At 63.5% G+C, this 16,718-nt stretch overlaps 1 protein-coding gene across 1 annotated transcript in view; it reads right to left on the bottom strand.

The window, feature by feature from the left end:
- Positions 1–2,187: 2,187 nt before the first annotated feature.
- ESPNL (espin like) overlaps positions 2,188–16,718 on the bottom strand; it is a 28,686-nt gene continuing 14,155 nt past the window's right edge. The window contains exons 5-9 of the mRNA XM_049712410.1: positions 15,641–15,772; positions 9,442–9,559; positions 8,273–8,388; positions 7,203–7,397; positions 2,188–5,122 (exon numbers count right to left, since the gene is read on the bottom strand). Coding sequence (XP_049568367.1) covers positions 3,530–5,122; positions 7,203–7,397; positions 8,273–8,388; positions 9,442–9,559; positions 15,641–15,772 — 2,154 coding nt within the window. The 3' untranslated portion in view covers positions 2,188–3,529. The remainder of the gene's footprint in view (positions 5,123–7,202; positions 7,398–8,272; positions 8,389–9,441; positions 9,560–15,640; positions 15,773–16,718) is intronic.

Raw genomic sequence — 16,718 nt, 5'->3', positions numbered from 1 at the left:
AAGATCCCACATGCCTCGTGGCCAAAAAAACCAAAACAAAAACCAAAACATAGAAGAGAAGCGATATCGTAACAAATTCAATAAAGACTTTAAAAAATGGTCCACATCAAAAAAAAATAAAAAGAAAATACGATTTTTAATTTCATCATAAAGGGAACGTGTCACACTTTAAGAAGGTGGAAGTGACACCCAGTCACTCCTATTAAGGGACGTGTGAGTCGTGTGTCGTTTTGGACTGTGATAACTAGTGCAGTGTCGCCTCTGTGTTTACTCCCCCAGAACAGATTTGGAGAGTGAGATCCCCAAGGTTTACATCGACGTGTGGACAAGAGGGTCGTCACCTTGGGTGACGGAGGCACTTTCTCCACCAGGAGGTAAAACTGTCCCCTACACTTGGCCCAGTGCCTTCACGCCGTGAAGTCCTGCTCAACCAGACCCGTCCACCCCCTCGGTCATACATTTTTTCCCCCAAATAGTTACCAACATTCTCTGTACTGTTATTAATAATTCCTTCTTTCCCCCACGGATTTGCTGCAGTGCCTTTATCTCAAGGGCAAAGTTTTCTGTGTGAAATATCTCAGCTTTCTCTCTTCTGGTCTGTTGATCTGAGTGACCATATTCTGGGGTCAGAACCACCTTGTTTGATGGACTATTGCTTTGTAATTATGATGTCGTCATATTTGAAATGTAAGCCCCTTCGTTACTCTTCTATTTAAAATCTTCTAGTCTGTTGTATTAGTTAGCTATTACTGCATAACAAATGACCCCAAAGTCTAGTGTCTTAAAACAATGAACATTTATTATCTCACACAGTTTCATGGTTCTGGGACCACTTTAGTGGGTGGTTCTGCCTCAGGATCTGTCCTTAGATGGCTCCAAGGGGCTGGCCGGACTGCAGTTGTCTGAAGGCTGGCCTTGGGTGGGGGCCCACACGGACCTCCCCACAGGGCTGCTCCGAACATGGCAGCCAGCTTCCCCCAGAGATAGGACAGCAACAAAGATGGGAGCCTTTCATAACCTACTTGGAGGTGCTGTCTGTGGCTTCTGCCATATTCTGAGGTACAATGTGGGAGGGACTCCAGCAGACGTGCTTCCAGGAGGTGGGCTTACTGGAGGCCTTCTTGGAGGCTGGCCTCCACAGCTCGCTTTGTTCATGGTTTGCTTCAAAAGAACTTTAGAGTCATTCAAAAAGAGTTTGACTTTGCCTAAATCTATGCATTGATATGTGAACAGCTTACACTATTCCCATATTTTTCCCACACAGCTTTTTCTTCATATTTGTCCTGCACATGTTTATGAGCCGGGGAGAGACACGGGGTTCCCTTTCTCCAGTATTTTCCCAACTCTTCTGGAAGCCCCTGTTTTTGCACCTTGCTTTGTGTCTGGTCACCTCACAGCCTCCGGATCCCTAGGTAGTGGCTCCGGGGTCCTCAGTGAGCTTTTGACAACTGGATGGCAGGATTATAGGGACCAAACAGGCCTCACAGCGGCACGTGCGGCCTTGCCGGGGCCAGCCCTCGCCTACGGCAGGGGACACCTGCTTCCCACAGGAGAGTTGCTAGTGGGCCAGGGGTTCCCAGGTTGCTGGGCATCAGGATCACCTGGAATATCTTTAAAAAGAAACCCAGCTTTATCAGCCCAGGCAAAGGGACTCAGAAGCCCCGGGGCTGCTCCCAGGACACCGTGTTTTTATAAGAAGGACCCCCAGGAAGCAGAGTGTCCGCAGAAAGGCATTTGGGGAGTCCCCCGTGACCGCCAAGCAGAGAAGTCCTCTCCTCCCTTCCAGGCCTCAAGCTTGGGTCTGAGCCCCCCGCCTCAACCCCTGCCTGCCACTCACCTTGAGCCCAGGTCCTCATGGACCCCAGGGTACTGTGGGCTGCTCCCAGCTGGCCTTGGTCCAGTCTCTTAGCTGGGAAAGTGAGGGCATGGAGGGACTTGCCCAAGGCCATAGTGAGTAGGCAGGGACGCCTTAAGGTGGGCGTGCTGGCCCCCCGCTCAGTGCTGTCCTGAGCGCCCTGGCCAGCAGGCGACCTCTGGGACTGCGCTCTGTGTCTGCCGCCCACCCCGCTCCGGGCCTCCTCTGAACAACAGTGTCCTGCAGGAGGCCCACAGGGAGAGAGACATCGGAGCGCCCAGCACCTTCTGACCCCCGGCCCCCGGGCTCCCCCCACCCCCCTTGGACCTGCACCCCGCCAACCTGGGCAGCGGAAGCGCCCTGTGGACCAGCCCTTGTCCAGCTCCAAGGGTTGAGTTTTGGGTCTAAGCGCCAGGGCATCATGACGGCAACAGCATATGGGATGCTCCCAGCTGCCTAGGGTTGGTGCCCTGCTCATTAGAACCTGCTCCTTAAAATACTGACACAGGCTGGTGTCCCTGTCACCCCAGGACAGAGACCCCCTCATACGGGACCTCAGTCCACCCTCGCCAGGACGCTGGGAATGGGCGGTCAGTGCCATACCCCCATTTCACAGATGAGGAGGTAGAGGCTCTGTGGGGCTAAGGATGCTGCCTCTGTTTCGGCCGAGCTGAGCTGAGGACTGGGTCTTGGTGCCCACCAGGTGGGGCCCTCGCTCTCTACGGGCACAGGTGGGAAGGCCGGCCAGGAATGGATCTTTATTTAGCAAACTCACGTCAGGTGTCCACCCTGCAGGAGGGTCTGGAGTGGAGCCATTGCCAGCGCTGCCCCCGAGCCCGGCCCTGGCAGCTCCGACTTTATATTTTCCTGATCATCCCTCCCTGTGACAGCCTCAAGTCAGCTGGCTGGGAGGACCCTCTGTTCCATCCCACATCGTGTCTGAGCCGTCCAAGCTCTGCAGGCACGTAGGAACACCACAAGAGAGCCCTATCCCAACGGGTCTGTCTGCAGGGAGGCGGCGGCCCGTAGGAGATTCCTGAAACCTCTCCCCAGCACACTGCCTGCTGGGGCCACGGCACGGCTGCAAGACACCTCTCCCCTAAAGCCCCTTGGTTTCCCTCCCTGACCCGGAGAATTCGGGAGTCTGGTCTCTTGCCCGTCGAATCCCGTTCTCTCCGACCCCCAGCTCCTCTGCCACTTCACAGGTGGGGAAAGGGGACAGAAGAGGGGAAGGGGCATGGCCCAAGGTCACCAGAAGGAACCAAGGCAGGACTCGAGGAGGGCAGACAGAGGCTCAGGACGCGACCAGAGCCACCGGCACCAGAAGCACTGAGAGAAGGGACACCCAGGCGACTCTGGAAGGAGGACCAAGGGGAAACCCGGGCTGGAATCACAGGTGCCTGAAGGAAGACCAGGCAGAAGGGTGCGGGCCGAGATGGTAAGTCATACAACTTCGGGGCCGACTGGGGGACTGACTTTCAGGCCAGCGGTGAGAAGGGCTCTGAAGCTGATTCCCGCCAGGGGGCAGACCTGGAGGGTGGCAACTAGCACGCTGAGGATCCGCCGGCCTGCCCTCAAGGCTCACCTGGCCACCAGGTGGGCGAAAGGAAAAGAGGAGAGGACCAAAACCACACCGGAAGCCCCGCTGGTAGGAAGGCAGGCTGCCAGCCCATCTCACTCCCCGAAGCTGAACATCTCAGCTTCTTTCTCCTTCCAGAAGGCGAAGCTCCGGTCGATGTAGCCACAGATGTCCTCGCTGTTGAAGCTGCCCCGCTGAGGGCCGGACCCCAGCCTCTGTGCCGCGGGCCCGGGGCCGCCGCTGGGGCCGGCATGGGGCAGGGGCCGGAGCGGGGTCAGGCCCGACTTGCGGCAGGGCTCTGCGCCCCAGGGGTGACTGCGGCTGGAGCCGAAAAAGCGGGCTTTGATGTCCTCGAAGCCGTCGGTCCAGGCACGGCGGCCGGCAGCCACCTCGTCCGTCACGGCCTTGTGGAAGGCGCGCGCGGCCTCCCAGCCGTGGGCGCCCAGGTGCTCGAAGACCTCGAAGCAGAGCAGGTGGCGCATCTTGCGCTCCTCAGCCGACAGGTCGCACTCCAGGAGCTGGAAGTAGCCCAGCATGAAGAGGTCCAGCGTGAGGCTGCCGTAGGGCACCGGCGCCCCGTCCACGTGGGGCAGGAACTGCTCGGGGGACAGGGGGCCGTGGGGCTGCCGGCTCAGCCGCCGCAGCTGCCGGGCGGGCACGTGGGCCAGGATGGACTTCCAGTTGCCCAGCAGGTGGGCGATGATGCTGCGCTGCTGCCACAGGTGGCCCAGCCGTGGGCTCTCGCTGGACGGCGGGGAGGGCAGCTGAGGGCCCCCGGCCGCCTCCCGCCGCCGCGGCTCCACGCGCCGGGCCTCCAGGGTCCTGCAGGCCACCGTCTTCAGGGCCGGCGTGTAGGCCGACTTCTTCCAGTGGCTGAGGAAGAGCATGACGATGCGCTCCTTGCGAAGGCTGGCCAGGTCGGGGCCAGGCACGGCTCCCGCCTCCGACGGGGCCTCCTCGCAGCTGATGCCCGAGTCGCTGGCCTCCTCCGCGTCGCCCGGCCCCGGCTCCCCTGCGATCGGGCCGCCGCGGGGCTGCAAGGGGGAGGGCCAGCAGCCTCTCAGGCACGGCCCCGGCTGGGGCCCCAGCTCACAGGGGCCAGGGCTCGGGGTGCAGGGCCGGCCGGGGGCCGACTCGAAGTTGCCACGAAGTGTCCGCACCGACACCCCACACTCCTGGATCTCGCGCTGGACCTCGCTCCTCGGAGGGCTGGCTGGGGCCTCCCTGGGGGCCTCCAATGGGGGCCTCTCCTCGCCTGGCACCAGCCCGTTCACGCCCTTCAGCAGCAGCGACAAGCTGCGCACCAGCCGGGAGACGTGGCTGCACCAGAAGGGCAGGGGCTGCGCGCCGGGCGTGGCCTGCGAAGGCCCCGCGGAGCCCTCGGGCTCGACCTCGGGGCTGGGGCCCTCCTCGCCCTCCAGCCCGGGCGCGCGGGGCAGGAAGTGGCTGTTGACAGTGATGCTGACCAGGGGCGCAGGCAGCAGGGCCTGCAGCTCGGCCGCCAGCCGGCCCAGCTCGCTCTCGTACTCCTGGCAGCGGCGCCGCAGCTGCAGGTCTGCGATCTGCTTCTCCAGGTACACCAGGTCGTCCTCGGTCAGCAGCTCCCCGAAGGGGCCCAGGATGGCCTGGTGAGTCTGCGAGTACCGCCAGGCCGCCTGCTCTGTGGCGCCCGTGCTCCCGCCGTCGTCCTGGGCACAGGGAGGGCAGCTCAGCGGGGTCACAGCCCACATGGCGAGTTCCTGCTGGACACAAGCTCCCCTGGGAACCCCAGCCCAGCCCCTGGACACCCGCTGGCCACTGCCTGGACTCTGAGGGCAAACGAGGTGAGCGGCCAGCCCCGTTCCCGAGTCTGAGGGTCAGGGCAGTCACCCACCCTGGAGGGCCCAGTCTTCCCCTCAGAAGGGGTAAGGGTGCCTCTGCTCTGCCACCCGCATGTCCTCCTCAACTCCTCAATGTTGATTTCAAAGACTCTCTCTCCTCAGAGCCCCCCAATCCCTCCACAGAGTCTTCTGCGGTTGGACGGCAGCCCTAAGGATGGGCGGCCTCAACAGCTCTGCTCTCCGTTCTTGCAGCACGTGGCCAACTTCACCCAAAACACCACCCCTCGGGGCTTCCCCTGGCACCAGGATACAGCTGTGCCCCCAGCGCTCACAGTTTGCGGGGGAGACCGACACAGAGAGACTCCGAGCCAGGTTCCCTCTGGGTGCAGCTCTGTGCCCACCTGATTACTTCTCCAAGACCCCTGATGGAGGCCCTGCATCTGCCCCATTTCACAGGTGAGGGGACCGAGTTGCCACCTGGTTGCCAAGAGGCCCGGGATTGTCTGGTGCCAGGTGGCACTCTGCACAAGTAAGTTCTGATTCCTTGTCCCAGGAGGCCCGGGGAGGGGAGCAGGTGCTGCAGGGGTGGGGGGGAGCTGCTGTCCTGGGCAGTGTCCGGCCCACAAGGGTCGGGCACGGGAACTCGCAGCCTACGGCCAGGCTGTGACTGGGCCAATCCCTTCCCCCTTCAGTCTGTCCTTCCTGTTTCCCGGAGTTCTTCCACATACCCTTGGCCCTGCCCCAGGGTCAGATTCCAAAGGGCTTCCCGGCTGTGGCAGGAGGCCCCACCCACCCCTGCCTGGCTCCACCCTCAACCCCATGGGTGTCCATCGCAGACTTCGAGGACAGGCTGGGCCATTCGACCAGCGCCACCCAACACTTCTGAGATGAGGGGATGGCATGCCGAAACCTGCAGTGGCCATTAGCCACCTGGGGCTACGGAAGTGAAATGTGGCTAATGCAGCTGAGGGGCAGGGGGGTTATTTTTATTTCATTTGAATTCATTTAAATAGCCACATATGGCTGGCATTATTGTATTGACAGGCAGCTCTAGACCAAGGGTGCAGAATACATCATTCAGACAAAATTGCATCCCTCCAGGATAAGACTCTACAACAACGGTCCACATGGTAGCCAGAGGGAGCCTGTTGAAATCCAAGTCAGATCACAGCCCTTCCCTGCTCAGATTCTCAACGGTTCCGCCAAGGTGATATCTGCCTGACCCCTCTCCGACCTCACCTCTGCCCACCCTTGGGCCAGCCCATCCGTGCCTCAGGACCTTTGCACTTGCTGTTCCCTCTGCTCCCAATCACTTGTCCCACATTCCCATAGGGCTCCCCTCTCACTTGCTTCTGGCCCCTGCTCAAGGCCACTCCCCAGAGAGGCTGCCCCTGACCACCCGGGCAGAAGAGCCCCCTCCCCTTTTCACTGCTTCGCTTCTCTCCTTAGCACTTGGAACCACCCTCAGCGCAGTTGCCCAGTCACCCCGCCTTCCCTGCTGGAATATAAGCGCCAGGGGGCGGGGCTGGTCTCTTTCACTGCTGAGAACAGAGCTTGGCACACGGTGGCCACGGGATACAATCGTTAGATCCAAGAACATGTGGGGACCACATCATTAGAGATGAAGGGTTACAGGTGAAGGGACACAGCCCTCTGATCTGGTTCAGCTTCATGGTCTGGCAGAAGAGGAAGCTGAGGCCACAGAGGGACACGCAGTGGCGTTCCGGGTCTCAGGACTCGAGGTGTGTGCTCAGGGACCCCACCTTCCACGTCCACCAGCCAGTACAAAGCCTCCTGCTCCCGCCTCCGCCCTCTACGCTCTGGTCCCACCCGGGCCCCGCCCACCTCCCACAACGCCACGCCCCTCACCCCATCCGGCCCTGCCCTCCAAGCCGGGCCCCGCCCCCTTTCAGGCCCCGCCCCCACCCTCGTCCCCGCCGGGCCCCACCTGGACCTCTGGCGCTGGAGCTGCGCCCAGGCGAGCCTGCAGCTTCCGCACCATCACCTGCCGCTTCCACTCGGGGATGGGCCGGCCGCGCTCATCCCGCGTGGGCACCAGCCCGTCGAGGTCGCCCGCGGGCAGCCCATCCAGCTGCAGCGCGACCAGGCTGTCCGGGGCGGCCCCCGCTGCCGTCTCCGTCACCTGTGTGGACAGGCAGGTCGTTCAAGGCCCCTATGGTCCTCTGGTCCGGGAGGGAGCGGAGGGGAGGACCGCCCTGGGCAAGCGCAGCTGAGGGAGGAGGGGCGGTGGAGGCTGACCAGGTAGGGCAGGGGAGCTGACCACTGACAGCACCCCCAGCCTGTCTAAGTGTGAGTCTTCTGAGGGCAGGGACCCCGCTGTGCCCTGTGGGACCCAGGCACGTGTTGGGAGGCTTGCTGGATGAGAGAGGCAATCAGAGATACCACCCAGGGCACGCCATGTGGATGAGCAAACTCGTTTGGGGAACAGTTGCATAGACAAGTTTGGTGGCCAATTCTGGACTGCAGGACTTGTCAGAGCCTTTAATGTGCTGTGTGCACTGTAACTCTACAAGGGGGCAGCACAATGCAGCACTTCCCAAACTCAAAAAGAGCATCTCAGGGGCTGAGAGTTCCCAAGACCCATTCAGGGAAAGGGTGGCTGGATTTAAAAGGGGCTGGTGCCTAGAAAGAGAAGGAGTGGGCCGCTGGGAGCCCCCCGAGGAGGAGAGCAGTGGGCGCAGGCCCACCCTTCCCATGGACTGATGCTTCCCTGTACCGTGACAGCAGCATCTGTCAGGATAAGGGGCTTGGGCCACTGGAACCCCCTGGAATCAGAGAAGTTTCCCTCGTCTACTATGATGGGGAGACAGGTTGCTTCTGGCCTTGGAATCTCCATCTCCTCAGATGCCAGCCAGTCACCCCAGGGGCCTCCTGGAGGAAAGGGCCTGGCTGCCCCAGGAGTGACCTGGCTGGGGCCCACATAGGAGAACACGGTGAGAAGTCAGCCGGGCTTTGGCTGGGGTGTCTTGGGAGACGGGATACGGCGGGGGTTCTCACCATAGGGACGGCTGTGGCACCGGTGGTGACCCTCAGGGGTGCTGTGCGGGTCACGTGCTCCCTCGGAAGAGGCTGGTCAGGCTGGCCGGGCCAGGCTGGGCTGAGAGACGCTGCCACTGGAAGGAAGGGGCAGCTGGAGTCAGAGAGGTCGGGGGATGGGGAGCAGAGGACCCGGGACCTGGGGCAGGACCGGCCTTCCTGAAGGACGACTGGACTTGGAGCCAAAGGCCCAAGCAGCTCCCTGCCAAGTGCCCTGGGACCTGGGCAAACTCATTCATCCCTGGCCTTCCAGAGGTGTCCTTGGAGCCCCCTCCAAGCCCTGCCGGTTGGGGGGCCTGCATTCCACCCACCTCATCCCATCCCATGGCCCGTCCCCCCCTCCCCAGCCTCTCCTGTAGCCTAGAAGGAGCTAGAAAGGGCATAGGGTTCCGTGGTCTGGGCATCTAATGCAGCCCCATCAGACCACAAACCTATCCTTTCACCGCTCTTCCCTCCACTAAACACACACGCACGCACACACGCATGCACACACACGCACGCACGCACACACGCACACGCACACGCACGCACCCCTACGTGTGACTGTATAACTACAGCCCATTCCATGAAGCACGCTGACCTTCCCTGCACATGGGGCCTGCTGACATTCTTCATGCTATTCCATTGCCGTTTCATTTTCATAAGTGCTGTCACGGTTCCCTAACGGGTGGTGACCACTCCCCCGCCCCCTGCTGGAATCTCAGGGAACAGCAGCGGACTCGGAGGCCCCTTCAGACACAGCGTCTGATTTCCCTCTGCACAGGCTGAGGCCCAGAGAAGGGAGGAGGCTGCCCGAGATCTCAGCGGCAGGAGAGTCAGGCCGCGAGGGCTTCAGGGCTCACAGAGAGACGCTCGAGGGCTGGGCAGGAGGCTGTTTAATTGTGGTTATGGAGTTTGTCCTCACTTGAAAAAGGCAACAGGACAATAAAGGAATCCTGGAAGAGCGGGGGTGCTGGCTCACGGGAAGGGGTGGCCCTGGCCCAGTCCTCAGTGTCCTGCGTGCCCTGCTGCCGAAGCTTCTGCTCCCCACCTCCCCCCGGCCCCTTCGAAGGACCTCGGAGGTGAGGCCAGAAAGGCCCACTCCCAGCACGCACAGCCCAGGCCAGCCCTCCCAGGAGACGTGTACGCACCAGCGGGATCCCCGACACCTGGGCCCCCTCTTCTTCCATCCTCCAGGGAGTGCCTTGCAGCCGACAGCGGAGGAGGGGGGAACGGCGGCGGCGGTGGGGGCGCCATCAGGAGTGGCACCTGGGGGCAGACAGGCCTGGTCACTGGGAGGCCCAGGTTGGGGTGGGAGGCATCCAGCAGGCTAGCCCTGGCCCGGTCTCCCTGGGGCTGGGGCTGTGCATCTGAAGGGAGCTCGGAGAGGTAAGTTTGCGGGAGTGAGGGGCAGCGCCCCTAGAGGTTCTGTCCACCCCTCCACACTGGTGAGCAGCGCTCCCCAAACATACCCACGCACTTGTCTGAGAGTTGCCACCCCTAGGTGAACCCCTCATCTCAAGGCCTGGCTCCCTGTGGAGGCAGCTTAACTCAGCGGCTCTGGGCTCTGGGTCAGGGTCTGGTGTCCCCCTCGTGCTCACTCACCACTCCTTGGCCTTACAAGAGACACGTGCACACTTGTACACACACACCCTCCCTGACTGTCCCCTGACTGTGCTGAGACACACTGCCTGGACCTGCCCCCTCTCTCAGCCCTGGGCATAGGGGAAACCACAACGAACTTGCAACTCTTCTCAGCCCCGTAAACAGTGCGGCCGTGCGACCGCGCTTCAGAGCAGAGGCGCTGTGCCCAGGACCCACCATGCAGTGTCTAGGCCGCTCTCCCAAGGGCCACCCAGAGACAGAGACCACCAACATTGGTCCCCGGCAGCCTGGGGTCAGGGAGATCCATCAGCCCCAGTCTGTGGCTGCAGGGGCACCCGCATTTCAACCCCATGTCTGCCCTGGGTCTGGGGCGAGGCACAGACCTGGCCTTGACCATCTCCCCTGCCCCCAAGCGCTGACTGGTGGGCAGCCGGAAAGAATCCTCGACCTGGAGGTGCCACTGCCCCCTGCATCCCCCCAGCTGAGGCCTGCAAGGTCTCAGCTTTTGCATCTGACCAACAGGAGCCAAGAGTCGAGACTGGAGCACGCAGGCTGCTGTGAGGCCGCAGGTGGTGCGTCCCTCCCCAGGCGGCAGAGAAGTTCTCCGGGAGGACGCTGAGCTGTCCTCCAAGGACTCCAGAGCCGGGCTTGCTGCCTTTTGGTTTAAAGCTGAACGTCAGAAGGCTGGCCGGCCGTCTTTCAGAGGACGTGGCTCCCGGCTGAGAGCACACGGCCACCCCAGCTCGGGTCCCCAGCAGGGAGGGCCACTCACGGCGGTCTCTCTGGGCACCCACCACTGGCTGTCAGACCAAAGTGCCTCGCCCCGCTCCCTCCAGTGGGTAGCTGCAGCAGAAGGTGGCCTCAGGGCTGCCAGGCGGGGCAGAGGGGCTGGTTCCAGCCCGCCGCCCCCAGGCGGGACACGTGGTTTGGCGCCGGTGTCACGCATGGGTGGCTCTGCTGCAGCTCTGTTGAAGGTTCTCCAGTCTCTGTCTTGAAATTCTTAATCAGTTGTTAACAAGAAGTCCACGTTTTCATTTTGCACTGAGCCCTGCACGTGATGTAGCTGGAGCTGCAGGGCCAAGTCCCCCGGCCACGCTGAGTGTCCCCTGGCTCACCTGTAGGTGGGCCCTGTCCCTCCCGCGGGCAAGGAGGCACAGGCGTTAGGTGGCCTCCCCAGCCTGGGGGATTCCCGTCAGAAGAATCCCGGGCTCTGCAGCCACTGCCTCGGGCCCCTCAGTCGCATTCCCATCCAGGACCCTCGGCCAGGCGGAGCCACGGGGAGGGGACACAGCCCGACCCCTTATCTGCCACCACCCTGCACCTCATACCTCACTCTCTGCAGGTATCTGTGCCGAGAGCCCAGGAGCCCTGGTCCGACAGGGCTCTGCAGGGAGTGTCTGCCAGGCCCCAGCCGGGAGGACCTTCAGAAGCAGGTGCTGGGCTGTGAGCACAGGAAGCTGTTGGCTGTCCTGGACTGTCGGGGGCTGTCGCAGCTGCCGCCCCCAGGAGCTGGAGGTGTCGCATTAATATTTGAAGGCTGAGGTGTCAGGTGGCCCGGCGGGCTTGGGCTGGGTGTGGGATCCCTTACCACTGTGCCTTAACCCTCCGCAGCACAGGGGCCGGGGGAGCGGACCCTCGGGAGAGGTGGGGGAGACCTGAGATCCCTGGTCACGCAAGAAGGGACCACCCAGATGACTCCTGCAGTACAGCCCTCCAGGCACAGATGGGGAAACCGAGACTCAGAGAGGCAAGGGGCTTTCTCAAGGGCCCACAGCTGGGACGGGGCAGAGCTAGACCAGAATCTTACTTGAGACCCCCCTCTTTGCTCCTTCCAGGACTGAGAGCCCCTCGAACCGCTGCTCCTTTCGTCCAGGGGCATCAGCAGTGGAGGAAGAGGCAGGCGGGTGGGGTCCCTTGCGCCCCTACCGAGGATGCAAAGCCCTGGCCGCGCTTCACCCAGCTCTTCCTCTGGGCTGCCTTTGCACGGGAGGGACCCAAAAGGAAGAGCAGGCTGCCGACTGCTACAGAACACAGGCCTTCCCAGGCTCAGGGGTCCCGCCTGTGACCCAAGTGTGCGCAGCAGCCGTCTGGGCCCATATCGGTCACACTGGGACTTGGAGGCGGGAGGGGATCCGACCAAACACGACGCTTTCTCCCTGCCGTGTGTCTCCGACCTAGGAATCCCCTGTCTTCTTCCAGCGTCCGCAAGGCAGGAGCCAGTTGGCCTAGGAACTTTATGCAGGGTCGAGTCAGACCCCAGACCCCACGGCTGGCGCTGACAGTCTGATGGGCAGAGCAGGGCTGAGTCCCAGGTGGGCCCCGGGCCCCTGCACAACCAGGACAGGGCTGTGAGGCTGCCGCAGTCTCCCCTGCTCCCTGCCCCTGCCTGGGAGCCCGCAGCCCCTCCCCGCAATTGAAGCTGCTCTGGGGTTGAGGGGCAAGGGCTTCCCAGTCCCTGCAGAGTGAAGGGCTCAGCTGGGGTGGCTGGGGCCCTGTCATTCCGGGGAAGATGGAAGAGGCAGGAAGTTGGTCCAGGGCCCAGGGGGATGGACTTGGCGCCAGTACAGTACCCACAGCCTGGGAGACCTCATGCCACCTGGTCCCTGAGGCTGGAGTCTGCTCCAACCCTCACCAAGGAGAAGCCTGGCGGAGTCACTCAGCGTCCCCCAGGCCTGAGTTTCTCTGCCTTTGCTGGGAAGAGGAGGGGTTACTGAGAGCCCCCGGCAGGGCCTGGCACACGTGGCACTCAGACCTCTTTGCTGTTCTTAGCACGGTGTCTTGATGATCTCTGAATTTCAGTGGGGACGGGGGTCGGCTGTGGTGTTTCCCAGGTGACAGGAGTATCCACATCCCCGTGTCCCTCATTCAGGCCCTGGACACTAACCGAATCTACGCGGACCCGAGGGAGTGGCAGATGTTGGGTCCCGACGTTTGGGATTCTGACAGCTGGGCGTGTGCTGCCCCCAAAGGGGGCTGTTGCCCTAAGGTTGGCGGTCAGCTGGCCCTGGGCTGGTGCCCTTCCCACGGCCCGGTGTCTCCTTTTCTGTGTTTTTGATGAGATTTGAGCAGCGCCACGCCTGCCATGCATTATATATCGAGGACAGCTGTGGCGAGCCGGGTTACAGGCCTGTAATGCCACCCGGGCCGAGAAAATCATGACCCCGCAGATGGGCGACGGCTGAGATTCGGTTACTGGCTGCACGGCCAGGCCCCGCCCCTCCCTGGGGGAGGAGACTGCTCAGGGGAGTCCCTTGCCCTCCCTGGGCCTCAGTTTCCCCATCTGTAGAAGGAAGGGGTCCTAGGGCCCTTCTGGACCAGGGGAGGGAAATTAGCACCCGCCGTGTGCCCACGGCACACGTCTACCGGCCAGCAAGCCTCCTAGTTACATTACACAGGTGAGAACATCGAGGCTCACAGACGCTCAGAACTGGGGTGCCACCCGGCCGGGAAGACTCACTCCAGCTCTGGTGAGCGCTGAGTGCCGGGCTGGGGGCAAGCTGAAGGGCTAGGCTCCCCCTCCTGGGCCGCTACTCCTCACTGTTGCTGCCGTCCAGCGTCTCACTCTAACCCGGCCCTGCAGCCAGGAGCCCAGCTGCCCGGCCCACTCCTTGGGGGTCAGAGAGGCCCAAGCCCTCACTGTGCAGAGGGGTACCCAGGCCCAGGGTGTGGCAAGGCTTGGTCAAGGTCGAGGTGGTGTGGTCGAGGCAGGGCCTGGCCTTCCCGCGCCTCGCAGAGGCCCCGCAATGGGCAGCGGGTGAACCCAGGCACTGCGAAGCCTCCTAGGAAGGGGGCGCCTCCCACAGGGCAGGTCTCCGTTCCCCGTCCAGCCGTGCCCCCCAAGGCTGCCTCTCTTGGGACCCACGGCTCCCTGGGGGCAGAGGCAGGCAGCCGTGTGGAGAGGAAAAAGATGACTTTCAGCACCTCCTCTGAGCCCGACACAGGGAGAGGCCATGCGGGCGACCTCTGGATATCGTGTTTCCATCAATACTGCATCAGGCGCGCAGCTGACAGCCTGCCGTCTGCGGGGCCGGGACTGCCGGTGAGGTGGGGGCTGGCGGGGAGCAGTGGATCTCAGGGAGGTGGCCCAGCCTGCCCGCTCTCCACCACCGCAGGCAGGGCACGTGGACGGGCTGGACACCGCGGGCCGGAAGGCCGGGAGGGGAGGCTACACAGACAGGCCAGCCCGGCTTGGGGAGTCCTGAGCGGAGGGGATGCTGCCTTGTATCCTGTGGCGACACCAAGGAGGCCACCAGGACCAGGCGAAACCACAGGAAGCCTGACATGAGCTGGTCCCCAAAACCCTGGGGGCTCAGGAGAGCGCCCAGAGCCTCCACCCCCCTAGGAGAGCTGGGCACAGTGGCCAGGAGGGGCTGGCAGATGTGCCAGGACCTGGGGATGGAGAGCAGGGGGCAGAGACCCTGCTTGGACAGAAGGCTCAGCCGCGGGCACCGCCGTGTGGGCTGGGGACAAGCAGGGGACCCCGGCCAGAGGCCCGGCGGCACCTGCTCCCTGGCAGCCGAGCAGCTGCCCACCCCCCCCCCAGGCCGGCCCCAGGGCCCACACGGAGGCTGGGGGCCCAGGCGGCCAGGGCATCCCTGGCCGCTGGACTGCAGAGCTCTGTCCACTACACCAGGAACCCACTGAGTTCCCGCAACTTCTGGAACCCAAGCCAGAAAGACAACCCTTATCATACGATAGCCAATCGAAGGGTTAGTGAATAATCAGCACATCGATTACTTCAAGCAGTGAGTATAGTCCTGTTTCTGAAACCACGACACCAGGACAAACCAGGACTCCCAACTCGTGTGCCCCGAAGCACCCCTGGCCTTTGACCCAAGGCCTCCTGGGTGTGGCTTTCAGGCAGTGGAGACAAGAGGCTCTCAGTGGTGGTCGGGTGAGGACCAGGCCACTGGCCCGGGGCCGGGGCCGGCAGCTCAGCCTCAGCTGGTCACGGATGCTCCGGGGGGCGCCCCGAGGGAAAAGGAGGCACGGCAGCCCCTCTGGGCCTTGGTGCTCTCACCTGAAGGCAGGGCCAGGCGATCCCAGGGATGCCTTCCGAAGGGGCGGCCGCTACAGAAAACTGCGGCACGATCTGTATTCGCCGCCCGGGGCCTGGAGTCAGGGGTGGAGGCCGGGCGGGAGGGCGCTGGCCCTACGCTTCCCCACCGCACACCCGCCCGGGCACCCTCACCTGTCCACTCGCTCACCCGCCTGTCCACTGCTCCACTCATTCGGCACACACGCGTGGCCCGTCACGTGCTGGGGGCTGGGACCCACGAGGCCCTTGCCCTTGCGGACCGAGGCCCGGCAAGGTCACGTGCCCAGGTGGGAGGGCGGGACGAGACTCTCCCCTTCTGGGCTGCATGGGGCTGGCCCACCTCACTGGGTCACCTCACCCAGGGCCCAGGGCCCTGCTCCCACCCCCGGGGTGTCTTCAGCCTGACACAACGTCACCCAACAGCAGCCCTGGCCGGAAGCATGGATCCCAGGTCCTAAGTGTGGTTACTGCGGCCCAGGTGGAGGGCAGACCTCGGCCGAGGTCCAGCCACAGCCCAGCACTGGTCCCGGCTGTCACGGCCCCGGTCGCAGCCCTGGTCCCAGCACCGGCTCAGGCGCGGCCAGGCCCTTTCACGTGACAATGACACTGCGTACGCAGATGGCTCCCCAGCTACCCGGCCGTCAGCGCGGCAGGGGTCTGTCACCCGGCCCGGGGTGGGGGGTGGGGGGCGGGACCGCGAAGCTTACCGGCCGGGTGCTGTCGCGGAGGTACTGGGCGCAGTCGCGGTGGCCGTGGTACTCCGCCAGGTCTGCGGCCGTGTAGCCGTCCTCGTCCCGCAGGGCGGGGTCCACGCGGTGGGAGAGCAGGGTCTGGCAGCACTGTGGGGAGGGCACACCCGTGGCCGCACCGCCGGCCCCCCCACCCAGCCCCGAGCTGGGGCACCGAGGCCGTTCAGTCCGGGGCACGGCCTGAACCCGTGCCCGGACCCAGGCCGCCCTGCCCGCAGGCACCGGCATGCCCCTGTCCCGGGTGGGAACCCCAGGCGCTCGCGCTCAGGAACTCACCAAGGGCCCAGCTGGTCAGTCAGCGACCCAGCCGGATCCTAGCCAGGCAGCCTGACCCCAACTCTGCCCTTGTAGCCCTTGCCTCGGGTTCAGATACGGAGCCGGGTTCCATTTTTACAGCGACCTTTGGAGGCGTGTGTCATTTTCACACGAAGAAACCGGGGTGCAGGAGGCTAAACACCGTGGCTTCACCCCAGGACTCCGGGCCTGTGCCCTGTCCACCTCACCCTGCCCACTCCTTGGCCTCCGGTCAGGCCTGGCACTCGATGAGCCCCTCTTCTTGGCCCCAAGCCTAGGCGAGCTCTGGGGGCTCCCACCCTCACCCTCTGCGTCTCTATGTCTGAGCTCACGGCTCCACCAGCCACACGCATGCTCCCTCCTCGTTCAAGCCGGGCCTGGGCCCCCTTGTCTCCCTCCTGACTGGTCCTCTGGGCTCGTGTGATGGGAGCTGGGAGGAGAGGAAGGCCTGGAGGCCCAGAAGCTGGGAGGAGAGGGGAGGATGGAGGAGAACAAAGTGAGAGGAGATCCGGGTCTGCGAAGGGCCCTTTGTGAAGGAGGCTGCGATGGGGTGCGGGGGGAGGATACAGGGCGCTGCAGGAGCCGGCCGTGCGTCCAGAGCGTGTGTGTGTGTGGGGGGGGGGGTCACAGCGGAAACGCAGTGGAGCAGGGGCCACCGGAGTGTCAGGCCTGGCCCCAGATGGGCGGGGACGGCAGCCCGGGGGAGGGAGGGGGAGGAGAGAACTTGCCCCCCGAATGACGG

Source organism: Orcinus orca, chromosome 7 (assembly GCF_937001465.1).
Source record: "Orcinus orca chromosome 7, mOrcOrc1.1, whole genome shotgun sequence".
In the NCBI taxonomy this organism is placed as follows: Eukaryota; Metazoa; Chordata; class Mammalia; order Artiodactyla; family Delphinidae; genus Orcinus; species Orcinus orca.
This window is presented reverse-complemented; position numbering and strand designations above follow the sequence as displayed.